The 17113-nt window shown below is 34.0% G+C and overlaps 1 protein-coding gene across 1 annotated transcript; it reads left to right on the plus strand.

Moving 5' to 3' along the window:
- Positions 1-8773: 8773 nt before the first annotated feature.
- Positions 8774-16965, plus strand: LOC136806416 (lipid droplet-regulating VLDL assembly factor AUP1-like). Its single transcript, XM_067062986.1, has 14 exons — positions 8774-8878; positions 9402-9545; positions 9900-9981; positions 10874-10942; positions 11678-11820; positions 12151-12193; positions 12381-12425; positions 12995-13068; positions 13244-13310; positions 13785-13881; positions 14789-14965; positions 15354-15487; positions 15730-15839; positions 16209-16965. The coding sequence occupies exons 1-14, from the start codon at positions 8820-8822 to the stop codon at positions 16240-16242; spliced, it is 1278 nt and encodes a 425-aa protein (XP_066919087.1). The 5' UTR covers positions 8774-8819; the 3' UTR covers positions 16243-16965.
- The last annotated feature ends 148 nt before the right edge of the window (positions 16966-17113 follow it).

Raw genomic sequence — 17113 nt, forward strand, 5'->3', positions numbered from 1 at the left:
AAATATAAATGAAAATGAGTTAAAATAAAATGTTTAGTTGAATTGAATTGAATTGAATATATTTTACTGTCCGGTTAGACAGAAGGAACAACCCTAATAGAAACTAAATTCTAATAAAAATACAAGGTTGTCCTGAATATCGTAAAATATATCTAATAATAAAAACTATGAGAAAATATACATGTTAAAAATAGCTGTAATCAGTTACATCAATATGCCTTCTTACCTGGACATGTTCATAAAAAAAGGCAATTTTTTGAGGTTTTTGTGACATTTCATACCTATGTTACAAAATTAGCCTACATCTTTCTAACAGAATTTGATCCTTCTCAAAGAAACATGATGGTTAGCTCATTAGATTTCTGTTGGCAAATTAGGTAACAGCGATTTCTATAGTTTAGTATATTTCAAGTTATGACAATTTGAATCTTGCCAGAATTCTGGCTAATGATGTAACATTGCAAATTTTAGAAAAGCTGGCTAATGACTCTAAAACAGCTATTAGGCAATATTCACATAAAAAATGGTACATTAGCATCATTAGGGGGTTGAAGGGGATGCTATTGGTAATGCATTTGGGTTAAAAAGTTGATCGGCTAATGGTGTAACAAGGCTGAAATATCCCAATGTGCTGTTCCATTTAAGCCAGATTTTGTCGACATAACAACGAATCCTTAGTCAAAAGGCAATATATTGTTTAGTTCATGCATTGTTTTAGACAATATTATGACTTTGCCAATAAATGATAGGACAAACTGGCTAATATGGTAACATTCAATCCTATAACTCTAATAATGGTCCCTTTTCAGGCCCATTGATAGAAGTATTTATTAAATTGGCTGGTATTCAGACTTAAGTCTAAGTTACATAATTCACATCTCAAAAATAGCATCTCAATGACAGATAATTCACTTGATGAACCTTCCAAAAGCCTTTATTTTCATTAATCAGCCAAAATTGGCTAAATTTGTAACAAAATTGGGAAGAAATATCCAATTTTATTACTTTTTAGCCGTTTCTGGGGAATGAACAAGTTGTTTAACAGCACTATCAATATGATTCATGTTTCAATCAACCTTTTGTAATACTTATTTCAACATCACTTTGCAATGAGAGGTGTAACAGAAGTCATACTCGCCGAAGCTTGGCTGTCAGTATAACATGGGGGAAACACGATAATTTCATTGAATTAATGGGATATCAATCTCAATCTTCATTTTTTGATGGTTACACTTTTAGCCTATTCCTGTTAAGAATGTTTTATCTTGAAGTACTTATTTCATAATTTTTTTTGTTCCATAAGTTCATTAGTTTTTTTAAAGAAGGTGTCAGAAGTTCCATAGCTGATAGCTTAGCATTACTTCTTAATTACATTTTTATTAAAACAACTAAGACAACAATATAATATGTTCTGTTACACTTTAGCCTATTCCAGTTAAGAATGTTTTATCTTGAAGTTCTTATTTTATAACTTATTTTGTTCTATTAAAACTCATTATATAAGTCTTTTTTTAGAAAAAACTTTCAGAAGTTCCATAGCTCAGCATTACTTCTGAATTATGACGTTTTCGATGAAACAAAAATATGTTATATTTGTTACACTTTTAGCCAGACATGAGCCTATAATTAAAAACTTTGACTTTAAGACAAGTAATAAAACAATCCTTTATATTTTTGAATTCTGTTGAACCCAATTCTTTAATTTTGAAACTATAAAATTTTGAAATTGGTTGAACACTGTGTTTGTTACATTTTAGCCAAAATGTGTATTTTAACAAGAAATAAGCCAATTTAAGGTATTTCCATAGCTAAGTTTATAGTCTAGATAGTATATGGTAATTGTTTAAGTTCCATAAATTCTAAATTATTGAAATTATGAATAGAAGTTGATTTTCTGAGCATGTTACTTCTTTAGCCAATATCTTCAGTTTAACGATGTGCAATTTCCGCGAATAACAACAGCGGGAAGTTAACATACTAAAGTTTCATTTCCAAGCCTTGCTCTAATTTTTTTCACCTGAAATAAAAATTTAGGTCATTTATAATGAAAATGTTATATTTTTAGCCGTTTTTGGCAAAATAACCTACAAATCCAAAATCTTTCAATTCTAGTGCCTTTGGACCTTTGTTACCTTTTTCTGCCTTTTTAGCCAAAAAATTTTATTGATGTAGAGGCTATTTTGAAGGTTTTATCAACATAAGACCAATTTTTCCTATTTTTTGAATGTCACAGAGCTTGCCTTATTTTATGAACATGTCCACCTGTCTTTAAAAATATAAATAAAAGTAATCACGGAAAAGGACGCGAAAAAAAAAAGACATAAGTGTGAGAACAGAGTAATCAAATTCGTTAGAAAAAGTACCATTAGAAGTCATAAAAAATCAACCTGAATAAATGCAATCGAAATCCCAGAGAACTTCATAATTCCCCAAACAACATTACATTACTATGTCAAACTCCCATTACATAAATTTTACAATTACGTCAGAGTAGACTACGCTCGCCACCGAAGAGGTTTATTTGGAAAGGGTAATTACATTTTATTGTTCGCTTCTTTTTTAAAGATTGGGCGGGTTGGAAAAGTATGAATTTCTTTGTACATATTTTACCTACCCCAAATATTTAGGAGGCTGAGTTTTAAACAAATGGTCAAGTTGAAACGAATGATAAATGTATCAAGGTCTGTTTTATTTACCCCCTGGTGACTTAACAAAAGAGACTTAACTCGATGTTACAATCCAATTATTGAAAGTTTGTCTCGGCCTTTTTATAATGAGCGAGACATATGTTCTCTGATTACGCAATTTTCATATTGACATTTTCGAGGCATTTTGATGTAACTGGTAATAGCTTTAAGGTGAAATATAATACAATAAACTATATACAAAAAAAGATGTTTTTTAACGATGGTTGTTCTAGGTCACGTACTTGCTCATATAGTATTCTTTGGAGATTTCTTTGAGTTCTTTGAGTTCTAACTCAGAAAGTTTTTTATCATCAAACTTACGTTGAAGCTCATTCCATTGGTTTGAGGATATTCTAGTGAAAGAATTCAATCCGTAGTTGGTAGTGTTGACATTTGGTCGAAAGATTAGCTCAATGAATTTGTCCTTAGTTTCAATCTTATGCTGAGTTTTTTCAAATGTTAAATTTTGGAGGGACTCGATGGGGAGGCTAGCGTTAAAGTATTTATAAACATAGATAATGTTCATGATTTTCACTTGGTCAAAAACATTGAGTAGGTCTAGATTGTTTAATAGAGGATTAGCGGAAACCCGAGGACCGTTGAAGGTCATAATTGTTACTGCAGAATTTTGAAGAACTTGGATTCTGTGTGTCGCTGTATTGTCACACAGAGCCCATATCTGTGCAGCATATCTAACATGAGATGCGAATATTCCATGATAGATATTGATGAGAGTTTTTGTAGGGACAAAATGTCGAATCTTAGACAGTGCTCCGTTTGCTCTGCGAAGTTTTGTAGCGACAGTAGAGACATGGTGTTTCCAGTTCAGATGTTCGTCAAGGTAAACACCAAGGTATTTGACCCACTTGCTCGGAGTCAGAATTTGACCTGCTAGCTTGAGACGAGGAATACTATCAAGACGTTTCCATGGAGAGTGAAAGATTACAAATTCGGTTTTACTTGCATTGAGAGAGATTTTATTAGCCTTGAGCCAGCTGACAAGGACTCTGAGGTCTGCGTTGACCCTTCCACAGAGGGACCAGACTGTTTCAGCAAAGTTTAAGAGGTGAGTATCATCAGCAAAGCGGTTAGTGTAAAACGCAGGTCACAGGTCACAGGTCGCAGGTCACAGGTCACAGGTCGCAGGTCACAGGTCACAGGTCAACAAAGTGCAGACCGGAAAAAAAATAAGATCATAACATATACATAACATAACAACAATACATAGCGCATTAAATTACAAAAAAGTAATGCATGCTATTTAGATATTATAAAATGACAATTGAATAGAATAACAACCTATTTTGACATAGTGACACTTACTTACAAAAATAATGACAAAATCATAAAATATGATGCCTAGCAAGACAAAAGCACGAGAAATATTTATTATACAAAATGTGATGTGGATGGTGTGAATGGATATAAAATGGCACCAAACAGAAGCCTGCAAGGACCCTAAGAGAGTGGTTTTAGAAGGATGGAACTAATTAATTATTCAGTTATTATTTTAATGTCTTAATGACAATTTTTGACAAAAATATTAACAGAATCATAAATTATGATGCAAGAACAGACAAAAAAACGAAAAATATTTATAATACAGAATGTGATGTAGATAGTGTGAATGGATATAAAACGGCACCAATCAGAAGCTTGTGAGGTCCCTAAGAGAGTGGTTTTAGAAGGATGAAACTAATTAATTATTCAATTGTCATTTTAATGACTTAATGACAATTTTTGACAAAAATATTGACAGAATTACAAAATATCATGTCTTACAAGAGAATAACACCAAAAATATTCAGCATGCCGAATGTGATGATAACAATATGGCTGGATATAAAATTACACCAATCAGAAGCTCGTGAGTTCTCTGAGAAGGTAGTTTTAGAGCGATGAGTTTTATTATATGTAACCATCATATAACATTACAAACATTACAATATGTAATATACCTGTTATACGTATAATATGGTTTCAAATATTTTCTGGTCTGCGTTATACACGGCGCAAACCGCGAAAGATCGATAAAAGCACATGGTTAAATTTTGATGTTTGAAATGGTTTTATATGGATGAAATTGCTTGAGAATTATGTTTTTGATAATTCTTTGTGTTTTCCAAACATTTTCCTCTGCAATGACATTGATTAGAGTTAACCTGTCATCATTGACCTGTGACCTGTGACCTGCGACCTGTGACCTGTGACCTGCGTTTTACACTAACCGTCAGCAAAGTGGTAGGTTTCAGATGTTCTAATGCATGAATGGAGGTTGTTGATGTAAATTAAGAATAATAAAGGGCCAAGGACTGAACCTTGAGGTACCCCATGTCTGATTGGTAGCAATCTAGATTGTGAGTTAGAGAGAGAGACAAACTGGGAGCGATCAGAAAGATAAGATTTGAACCATGCATTCTTAGTACCACGAATTCCATAATGGTCGAGCTTGGAAAGAAGAATTTTGTGGTCAACAGTATCGAAGGCCTTCTGGAGGTCAACAAAATACACCACAGGCAAATTCCCTTTTATCAAGACGTTCCCTTATACGCTCGGTAATGTTGATAAGGGTGTCAATGGTTAAATGAGCTTTACGAAAACCAAATTGTTTAGAGTATATTTGATTGTAGCCATTGAGAAAGTTTATTACCCGGGAGTAAGCAACTTTCTCATAAATCTTTTCAATATTTGACAGCAAAGATATTGGTCTGTAGTTAGAGACTTCAAGTAGTGAACCCTTATTTTTGAAAACAGGGACAACCTTGGAGATTTTAAGGGCGGAGGGGAATATTCCTGTTTCAAAGGACCTGTTGATTAAAAAAGAGATTTGAGTAGATAGGTCTTGATTTAGAAGTTTGAGTATCTTAACAGGAATGCTGTTAGGGCCTGATGATTTAGATGGTGAGAAGAAGCTTATTAGTTCTTTTTTTATTCTTTACTTTAGAGACAGGGATAATATGAAAGCTTGAATCACTGATTGAAAAAGGATTTTTCCTCTCTGACCACTAAGCTAAGAAAAACAGTTTCAACCTTTCTCATCAATTTCAGCTGATAAAAAGGGTGTCGGAATTAGAGGAGGGATGTCGGCCGCATTAGACCAAGTTACGGTATTATTATTAATATGGCCCAAACGCATAACTTAGGTCAGAGTCTAGCTTGAACTTTTTGGGTCACTCAGTGATTTTAAACTTGAAAAAGTCCTTGAGCATGACCCAAAATTGCTCTCAGGTGTGTTTGGGGTATGTTAGACCAAGTTTTGGAAAGGAAAGTAATGTGCCCCTCTTGAACTTTCCTTCACCCAAATAAAAGTACCTACAGGCATAGCTTTTTCTAATCCTGGAATATTGAGGTTCCAGCTGCACTGATTGGGGTAGTTTTCACTCTTTTTACTGCATTGGTGACTTTGGAGATTTTGGCAATTTTCATTTTTTGTGAGGAGAGAAATATTTGCGAACTGCTGGCAGCTTGATGATGAGCTTGATAAGCTCTCATGTTCTTTCAAAGGGATAATCAGATCATAGCTGTCAACTTCTCCTTACAAAAATGCGGGAGAGCTGAAAATGTTCCCGATAATCCAATTTTTCTGAATTGGAAAATCAGGAACCAAATCGAGGGAGTTTCCCTGCGAAGTCTGATTTTATCAGAATTTTTTTTCAGGAAATTGGGGAAATCAGGGAATTTTTCATCCCAATTTTCCAAATTTAGGAAATTTTGCCATACTGCTTTCTCAAAATCTGAATTTTTTTTCAGGAAGTCGGAAATATTTTGGAATTGCGGGAGATGTGGGAGAAAATCCTGAAAATGTGACAGATTTGGTTGAATTTTTTTTCCCATGGGAGAACCCGTTGGCATGCGGGAGTCTCCCACCCAATGCGGGAGTCGACAGCTATGTCAGATGATTGCCAATATTACAATACTTGACTTTAATATCGACATGCGTCTTGTTATTTCGACATAGCTGTAGGCTGGTCTTCAAAATAAAAAATCAAACATAAACAAATACATACCAAAGTTATCAATCAATCACTAAATTGTACTCTCCCTATCACGTCACAGATTGTTGTTGAAATGTAAGAAACGTGAAGTAGGTTTTTTTCGAAAAGAAAACTTTAACGATGTAGTCACTAAAAACTAATTACCAGACGATCTCAATCGAACGGAATCGACGATAGAACCAGTTGAACAACAATTGAACCAATCGAATATTACCCAGAATTTTGACGTTCGATTGAGATTCGATTGCGTTCGACAATCGAATTTCAATCGGTCGATTGCATTCGATTTGGTTTGACTGGTTCGATTGAGATCGTCTGGTAATTAGCATGCTTTTATTCAACAGAACGAAGATATCCAAATCAAAACAACATTTTGCACGCAAGGAATTTTTTAGTAGACCTTTTTACCGTGAACGGAGAATAATAAAAAGAACCCTAGCGTCTAGAGCGTGTGTTTTTGATAAATAAGGAAGGGGAAACCAGGCTAAGCGCGCGAATTATTTTTATCACGTGACTTGAAGCGTAAGAAAGTTGTAAAATTTTAATGATAGACACAAGAAAGTTACGAAGAAGTTTGCATGCGTTTCGTGTGCTTTGTAAAACTGCTTATAATTTGGCTGTTTTTTTTAATTGAAAGGATTGCAATGTTTATTGAACTTCTAGTTTGATGGATGAACTTGTTTGATAAGAATGATACCAAGAATTTCATTCAAGGTTTGTTTTGATTATTTTACAGATCCGATGTCAACTTTAGAAGACGCATGTCGATATTAGACGATTCTACGGTACTTGACTTATTAGCATGAGGGCTATCAACCCATTGCGACCCTTCTGACAAACTCATTTCGGTCACTTGTGTTAAGTGCTCTGCAGTGAGGAGTGGCAATCTTGTGCCAGCTCTGATAGATGTTTTGGCAAACGCAACAGTCTTTTAAATAACTAATTACTCCATTACTACATTACTTTCCCTCCAGCCAATAAAAACATGAAAAATTATCTTGTCTCTAGGGAACTGCTGTAGAGTAATTAGTTATTCAAAAGACCGCTGTGTTCGCCAAAACAACTATTTGATCGGACTCTTTCGTGATCTTCCTCTCAGTCTCTTGTTTGCAAAATCTTGGTAAGCTTTGGTACACAAGTGACGTGTTGGGTTATGTACCGTCAACTGCTCTTACTTGGGACGATTGGTCGAAACATGGGACTGTTGATTCACTTACTGTTAAATCTCTTTGACAACAAATTTGTTTTGATAACTCCACCAAGTTTATCAATCATGCTTTCTGTCATAACATGTCACAATAACTTTCACTGATAGCGCGCCCTTTTTAACTTTTTTGTTTTCATTCAAAATGACTGGATGCCGATGCCGCCTAACTACCTATCGCCTGATGGGATTAACAAATAACAAGTGTGTAACTTGCCGTGCGAGTGACGTCAAACGCTACATCGTTTTGCCACTAATTTGGTCTTCCTTGTTCCAGACATTTTTTTCATATTTCGATTTAAAAGCCTACTCGGTGCGAAAGAGGAATTGTGTATTTTTTAATACAATAATAATAATACAATAAATCATGACTTTGGAGGCACGGTGAAATGGTGGCCGAATTGAGAAGAAATGAGAGAGAAGCTGACCCTCTGATATCATCAAACCGGGCCCTATCTCGAGATAGTTTCCTACCTTTTGATAGGAACTCACAGCGTTTACCAGACATTATACTCTGTGCTCGTGACACATCAGAGTCGTGCTTTATCGATGATGATACTCGCACAGTACGGGAGAATCTTGCGTTCTCACAAGTACTGAACATATGAGTACCTCTCAGGACATCTCTACTTTCCCTTAAAAAGGGGGTGTGAACTATGCCACCTTTTATTTTGAAAATCAGAGTTTCTTTAGATATGGAAAATTTGAATTCTTCAACCGTGCTTATCAGTATTATAAAAGCCATCAGTATTATAAAAGAAAAAGCCTAACATGAGTCTCCATGCTAGTTTGGCCGTTCTTCCCTTTGCGAACAAAAGTATTCAAATTTATTACAATTCAACTTTCAGATTTTTAACAGATATATTGTATGATGGTAATTTGACTTTAGATAATGATATGAAACAGAGTAATTAAAATATATAGCTTTTTTCTATGGCAAAGTCACCACAAACCATGGCCATTGAAATTTCAACATTGTTTAATAAAACAAGGTAAAGACTGGTTTATATCTTTTAAATGGGTCCTGTTATGACACCCCTTCTCATAGACCCACTGAACCCTTTCCACTGGAAAAATTGGCCAAACTATTATATTATACTATATATTATACTATCTATTATACTCTAATTTTTGCCCCTGCTAAAAATGATCAGATAAGCCAATCCATCGAGTTTTGGTTCATCATTTTTACCCCTACTGGCTGATGAGAAAGAGTGACCCCTACCGGGTCTGTGAGAAAGCGTGTTAAGTATCGAACTTATGAAAATTATAAACCTTTTGAAATGAGGATGAGGATGAGGATGTACTTTTCTAATATTTTTTAAACTTTTTTATATTGAAAAATTGACCCAAGGTATCATGGGAGAAAAAGTGTTGGGAAACAACACAAATTTTTTCCCAACAAAAGTCTTAAAAAAGTCTTAACTAATAAAGTTTTATTATTTGTTTGAAAGAAAATCATTTGCACTAAAGACAGCCCCAATCATTTGTATTTCATGTTTTTTATTGCTTCAGGTTCAAGCCTTCATCAGCAGCTTCTTATCTCGTGTTTTTCTTTTACATGCCGCTTGGTATTGTGTTGTTCCTTCTACGTATATTGCTATCCTTCCAATTTGTAATAGTGTTAGCAATTTTACCTAAAGAATGGTTTATTAGAAGGTAGGTTTTTATGATCTTGTTTCAATTAAAACCAGTCAGGGTGTAGTTTGCAGTGGCTGATGAGTCCCAATAAGAACCAAATGCATACACTTACTCAGTCTGCCACCCATATCTCCTGAGTGAATTTTATTGGACATAAGTTCTTATTTCTTCACATCTAATTATTGGAATTTAAATTTTTTTCTGCATAGCATTCAAGAGTTTCACTACTTTGCACCCTTATCAAGGACAGAGATCATCTCAAGTAGATAAACAGCTTGTTTTAAAATACCTGCCCAAGCTGTTCTACGTTTTAGGACAATCAAAGTACCTATACATAGCCTATGTAAATGTAATGCTTTTTTCACATTTTAGGATTATTCTACGTGTGTTTTTGTTTTGTATGGGTATATTTGTCTCTTGTTCTGGTACACAGCACCAAAAGAAAGAAGCCAAGGTGACAATGGAATTTCAATTTAAGTATCCTAATACTCCAGCACTGAATATTTGTTTTTAATCAAAATTATATAACAATCCTCGTAAAAATCTGCAGACCAATGCATTTAAAAAAGCATAAGTGTGTGTGCTTGTGAATTTGAGAAGATTCTATGATGAATTATCCTTGCGCGCTGTTATGTTTTAGACATAGCTGATGAGATCTTCTGGTCTTATGCAAGACATTCTCTGAGAGTCCAGACCTATACATTTATAAAAATAATGATTGCACGTGTTCATGAAGATTCTATGATGAATTATCCTTGCGCGCTGTTATGTTTTAGACATAGCTGATGAGATCTTCTGGTCTTATGCAAGACATTCTCTGAGAGTCCAGATCTATATACATTTATAAGAATAATGATTGCACGTGTTCATGAAGATTCTATGATGAATTATCCTTGCGCTCTTTTATGTTTTAGACATAGCTGATGAGATTTTCTGGTCTTACGCAAGACATTCTCTGAGAGTCCAGATCTATATACATTTATAAGAATAATGATTGCACGTGTTCATGAAAATTCTATGATGAATTATACTTGCGCTCTTTTATGTTTTAGACATAGCTGATGAGATCTTCTGGTCTTATGCAAGACATTCTCTGAGAGTCCAGATCTATATACATTTATAAAAATAATGATTGCACGTGTTCATGTCATTCAGATCGAGAAGATTCTATGATGAATCATCCTTGCGCTCTGTTATGTTTTAGATATAGCTGATGAGTTTAATGGAAACGTACCACAGTATCTGAGAATCTTTAGAATGAATATCTCTATTCTATATATTTGCAGCATTTTATTCTAAAGAACAAGGAAAACTAGTTTAAAGAAAACACATTTTTTAAATTTCAGGTTTTGATATCCAACCATATATCATTGTTAGATGTTCTTTCAATCGATTCAATATGTTCTTCGAAACTGGTATGCTAACATGCATTGTATTCCATCTCTTTTTAGTATCAGGCAGTGTTGTAATCTTTCCATCTGTAGAAAGAAAATTGCCTATTTGAAATTCTGAAATGGTCATTCATCTCAATAACATGCCTTGAAAGATCTTTTTAAATGTTTGTCTAATCAGAATTCAGTTTAAACACTTGAAGTATAGATCCGGGACGGGGGCACTCCAGGTAAATGACCTACCATACGTGCGGCCCTTTAGGGTATATTTACCAAACTTCCCAAAGTGCACTCTAAGGGTGTAAAACTTCGAAAATCTGACCATTTATTTGCCGAAAAATGATCAAAACTTTTCAAGAAAATGCACCGACCGTAAGGGTCGATTTTTCGTTCTAATTTGCTCTAATTTTGAAAAATTTTCTATGCACTGTTGTAAGAGTCCGATTTATTTCAAAGGCCTATTTTTGGGCCGTGTGTATGGTCGTTTTTTAATGGAGTGCCCCCTCCCCCCGGGAGTATGATAATGTGATAGCAAAATTGCTGCATATATATAACTTTATATTGTAAATATAGGATTTTTACCAACATGTTAAAGATCTTGGGAGGTATATGGTTAGATCAGATAGGGATTTTACTAGTAAATTAATAAAATCAATTCTGTAAAATTGAGTATAGATTTTTTTATCCATTTACCTGACATTTTCACGTAAGTGTGATTAGGGTTTTACTAATTTTAAAGTTACAAAAATCTGTTCATAGTCTACAAAGTACAAAGACATCAACTCAACATTGAATTGGTTGTTTTCAATGAGTAAAAGTGCAAATGATGACATTTCTCTACCCACATTGATCTTCCCAGAAGAAGGTACAACCAATGGAAATGTTGCACTCATGAAATTCAGGTATGTGTTGTTGTATAATTTCTTACTCAACACTCGCAAAAGGGAGTAGGGATAAGGGTTAGGTTTTTTATGGTTACTGATTTTTATTGAGGTTATCTGGTTAGCTTGGGTACTATATGATATTCCCGTTTTTGCTTGAGCTAAATTGCCATTTGACAGACACGTTAAACAAAAAAGGAAAGCTGGTAAAAATTTTACTTCAAAGCTTTCTTCTGACCGATGCACTCTCCTAATACTTATAATTCTTGAGTGATTTTTTACTCATATTTTACTTTCTCAAGTTGCTTTAGTGTTTAAAGAGTTTTGTTTTCTTTTTCTTACCTTTTATAGCTCAAAAGAGTTGAAAAACAATGAGAGCGTTCCATTACAACCTGTGAGTAAATGAAATAACTTTCCATTCGGAGATTTATTTTGATCTTTTACACCTACCAACAATAACACATTTTATATCAATAGCGGTTACTGCAATAATGTTTGAATGTACCAGTGTTGTTGTATGACATCTACAATCGACTGCAATTTGTCTATATGTTTTGATTTTAATTCATTTTTTTTTCTAGATGGTTCTCACAGCATACAGATCATGGTTTACTCCAGTTCATCTCGTAAGTAAAGCTTACAATGGGCTTTTCCAGAAAAAATTTGAATATGGGGAGTGGAGGATGTAACGTTTTTTGAAAATTTACCCCCCCCCCCCCCGGACATAGTGAATTAGGACCTCCGAACAAGCATCAGTTGACCCCCGGACATTCAAAATCACCCCTAAACAGGCAAACTTTGCAGATTTTTCACTACCCCTGGACAAAATATCCAATATATCCTCCACCCCTTCCCCCCATGTACAAAAAATTTAATTTAATTTGAAATAAAATTTAATTTAACCAATATATTGAATTCGTTTGCATGTCAAAAAAATATAACTAATGAGAATTTTAAAAGTTTCATGCTAAGTTTAAGTCTAAAGAATGTGATTTTTAGTATGTATTTTTCCTAAAAATCTCAAAGATATTGGTATGAATGGATTAAAAATGTGAACTATAAAAAGAGTAAAGATCTTTTTCCCTGTCTTGACATTTTCTGGAACAAATATTTTGTTTCTTTCCCTTGAAACAGATGAAAGACCGGGAAAATCTCATCAATTGTATCGAATTTTTTACTTTTTTACGATTTTCAGAATTGTTTAGAGAGCACACTGATGGAAGACTTATTGTGGTGTTTGTACGCGCCTTTCACTATGTATACTATATGGTAGGTACTGGCAAAAATATCTTGATCTGTAAATTCAAATAATATATCAAATTATTGTAGCTTGGTCAAATTGATCTGTTTTATGATCCTTTGATTTTGTTGTTTCTAAAATACCTTAAAACACCTACCGAGTTTACAAAAACACTTCAATGGGACATTCATTTTCTTTTTGTAGTTTTCTACCAGTCAGAGAGATACCAAATGAAGAAGGTTTGGATGATTTTGCCAAGTCGCTTCAAAAGGTATTTTATATGTGAGTTTTGAATTTCGGACAGCTACAATCACTGCCGAAATAATATTGACACTTTTGGGTATTTTAACGTTTTTCAGAATTTAAAGCTCGGGCGAGAATGCGATTTGATTACTTCCACTTTATGTTTCATTGGATTTTCCATTTTGGAGGGGCTAAGTGGCTTCCGGGCTATATTCTCAGCCTCTTATTAGAACATTTAGATATAGTGTTTAGACCCTGAGATGCTAAGGTCCTAAGTCTCATGTTAAAACGTTACTTTCCAACTGCAATTTAAAGTACTTAAAAATCACTTGCGGTTTTAAGATTTTGAGGGAAGCCCCCTCTAGTGTCAAATATTACGGATGATATATTCATTCATCACAATAGCTCCAAGACATTCTGTAAATTTAAGTGTGAAATTTCAACTAAAAGTTGTTCTTCGATGAATGTTCACTAATATGTTTATATATATTTTGTTTCAAAGGACATGGCGTATGTATTAGACAAAAAAGTAACTAATTTCACGGCCGCCGATAAAAATGAATACATCAAACGTTTAAAAGATGAAGAAAAACGAAGAGGTTTACATTTTTGTAATTTTGTTTGTCTCTAATGTATGGATCAATTATTCGATAGGTTTATCGATTCTGTATTTTGAAATAATACTATCGTAGCTCGCTAAATGTAATGGTCGAAAGGGACCCCGCATGTAAAATATAAGAGAAAATTTATTGGATTGATTGGTTAATTGTAGCATCTAGAATGAATAAATTTCCTGAACAAGATGTGACACAGTGCGACAAATAGATTTCCTTTCTCCCTTTGTAAGAAATTCACCACCAATAAATTTCGATTTTAATTATTTAGATGTCAATAACCAGCCTTGTTTCCTTCGTATTATCATATCCTCGATGTTTACTGATTGGTGGATTCTCCAATAGTAGGGGTATAGTACAAATACGACGGTCTCAGGCAAAAATCATAGGGTGAAAAATTAATGAAAATTTTAGCTTGAGAAAACGGAGACCTGTTGTATATTTTTGGAAAGCTCTCAAAAAAATTAAGATTAGTGATATATTGCGAGTATAGGTGATTTCAGTACCTAACTCAAGATATTGAGCTTCCGAAAGCGCAAAAACTGGACAAAACAGCTGTTTCTGACTGAAAACACTGAAAACACAGTTTTTAAGGATTAATATCTCTTAATTTTACAAATTTCCCCCTACTATAACTCCATAACTCAAATCCGCACGGGGAATTTCGAGTTGTGGAGTAAGGATTTTAAGACATTGTTAACAGAAGGGACGAGAAAACTTGTTTGAGTTAAAGAGACATTCGAGTTAAACTACTATAATTCTCTTGTGTCCAGCAGTAGTAGACCCTTATATATCCTAGACTTTTTCACGCTAGTGATGAACACCGGAGAATTATGATATTATCTTCTTTGTTGGTCAATTTCCCAATTTTGAATTTAATTTCCTTCAACAGAACAACAAAGACTGTCGAACATGAATCCATTTCCTGAACAAAGCTATCGAGCTCCTCCAACAACAGTATCGTCGACAACATCTCAAACAAAAGCTCAACTAGAAGCATTGAAGATGATCGAACAGATCAAAAATGTATTGCCACAAGTGCCAGTCAAAATCATCAAGAATGAACTCGGTAAGAATGACTTTCTCGTTCGTGTGCAGTTTTCTTTGTATTTTGACTTTATCAGATTTCCTCGTACATTACTACAAATTAATTAAAACTTCCCAATTTCTAGTTTGTCTCTCAATTATTCAAACTTTTGTTCACAACTTATTGGCGACATCTAATTCCCAGGGCTGTCTGGATTCCTGGGGTGTAGCTTTAAAACCTGCGTCTAAGTCAATTAATAAATGGTGCATTTCATCCATTTGAAATAGTTAGCTTGAGTTAATTCTAATAGCGCTGAGATCTCAGTTTTTTTATTTTTTTATGGGCTGGGCCTATGCCTTTTTTGAGGTGTCTGTCTGTCTTTCTGCTTGTCTGTCTGTTTTGAATAATTTTTCATTTTTCTTTCACATAGAATCAACGAAGAATGTCGATCTGACCATAGCACATTTATTGGATGGTTCCATTCAATATACACCTCTCTCTGATGAAGATCAACAAAAAGAAAATAAAGATATTGAACTCAAACGAAAGTCCATAATTCAAAAGGTGAGCTTTCTCACCGAAGGATAGCATAGTTTGTCTTTTATTAATTTTGTATTTCACTTTCACCTCGCTAGAAATTCTAGTTTAATGTGAGTTCATTTTAGTTTAAAAACTTCCAATAAAATCTTACCAGCTTTTGTCGTCATAAATCATTTCGTACAACTGTTTTTCGACTTAACCTCCTAGTTTTTCGGCAATAGTTTTTATGTTTTGCTGTTACTGATAAAGACTTCCTTTTCTCACAGGCTAATGATGCAGCCAAGAAAGCGGCAAGTGCCACCACACCCACTTCATGGAAAGATCGACAATTATCTTTTCAAGAAAAGAAGAAAATTATGATTGAGAATGCAAGAGTGTAAGTCTGTTTGTTTGTAAAGAATGAATTATTTAGCAGGTGTGAGATTACCAGAGGGTTTCTAATAATAATACTGACCTGCAAGATGTCAATTATTCTTTGGAACTATACGGCAAATTCAGCTTTTATCGGGTTAAGGTCGGATAACCTTATTGAGATTTTCAATCTCTTATCAACCTTAACAACATTTATTTAGCGCCGACCCTTATTACGCCAGAGCTCAATTAATTTCATTTTTAGCCCGGTCCTCATTGAATTCCGATACCTTACGTCGGCCCTTATTACGCCAGCGACGAAAAAATAACGACAATAAGGGCCGACGAAAAAAAAGGCCTATGAGGTACTTACTTTTGTATTCTTTACCTTTAGAAAATATCTTGAGCTGCATCCAGAATATGCTTGATTGGTCGACTGGAAGTTCATTGATGACTTAGAAGATGACTGGTGAGATTTCATGTTCCTCCAAAATAGAAGAAACGTTCCATTGTATTGTGAGATCAGATATGAAGGCTTCTCCTCATCCAGGTCTTAATTTAGTTGATTCAGTTGTTTTCTGGCACTCATATAAAGAATTAGTCGATGAGAAAAAAAGATAAAAAGTTAGATTTGGAAATATTTTTCAAAGATTGAGCGCCAAATCTTCCCTATGAGGCTTGTGTAGTTGGGTTGGGATAATATGATCACTTAAGAGTTTGATTTCTGCTTGGTGTCGATATGATAAGGTATGGTTTGTTTTTTGGGGTTTTTTATCATTTTTATTGAAGGTGTATAGTCTTTCTTCACGCGAGGAAAATTGTTTTAATCTTTAATTTTTTCATATTCCAAAATGTTTTTTCCTGTGATTTTCTACAATGAATATTTTGGATATTTCGGATTTATTATTGTTATTAGAATCTTTATTATAGTATTATATTTTGCAACTAGTTATTAGTAGTCTTTTCGATCGATACTGAAGGGTTTCAGTGCTACTCAGAGAAAGACGGATAGCCAACAATTGTATAAAACTAAGTAAGGTATTTGGAATTATACTTTTCATATACTTATTATTATATTATAATTTGTACAGAAAATTTCTTTTGTTTATTAAGAAAAACAGAAAAAAATATTCAGTAAACTAAATTGAATTCAAATTCGGGATCGCCATGTTTTTATTGTGTTCAGCAATTTCAATTTTATCTTGTTTTATCATATTAAAGTCTCATAAAAATGTTGAGTAGATTACCTTAAGGTACAATTTTCAGTCATGAGATCGTTCAAATCTTATTCAAACAAAA

Source organism: Clytia hemisphaerica, unplaced genomic scaffold, assembly GCF_902728285.1.
Source record: "Clytia hemisphaerica strain Z4C2 unplaced genomic scaffold, Clytia hemisphaerica genome assembly, whole genome shotgun sequence".
Classification (NCBI taxonomy): Eukaryota; Metazoa; Cnidaria; class Hydrozoa; order Leptothecata; family Clytiidae; genus Clytia; species Clytia hemisphaerica.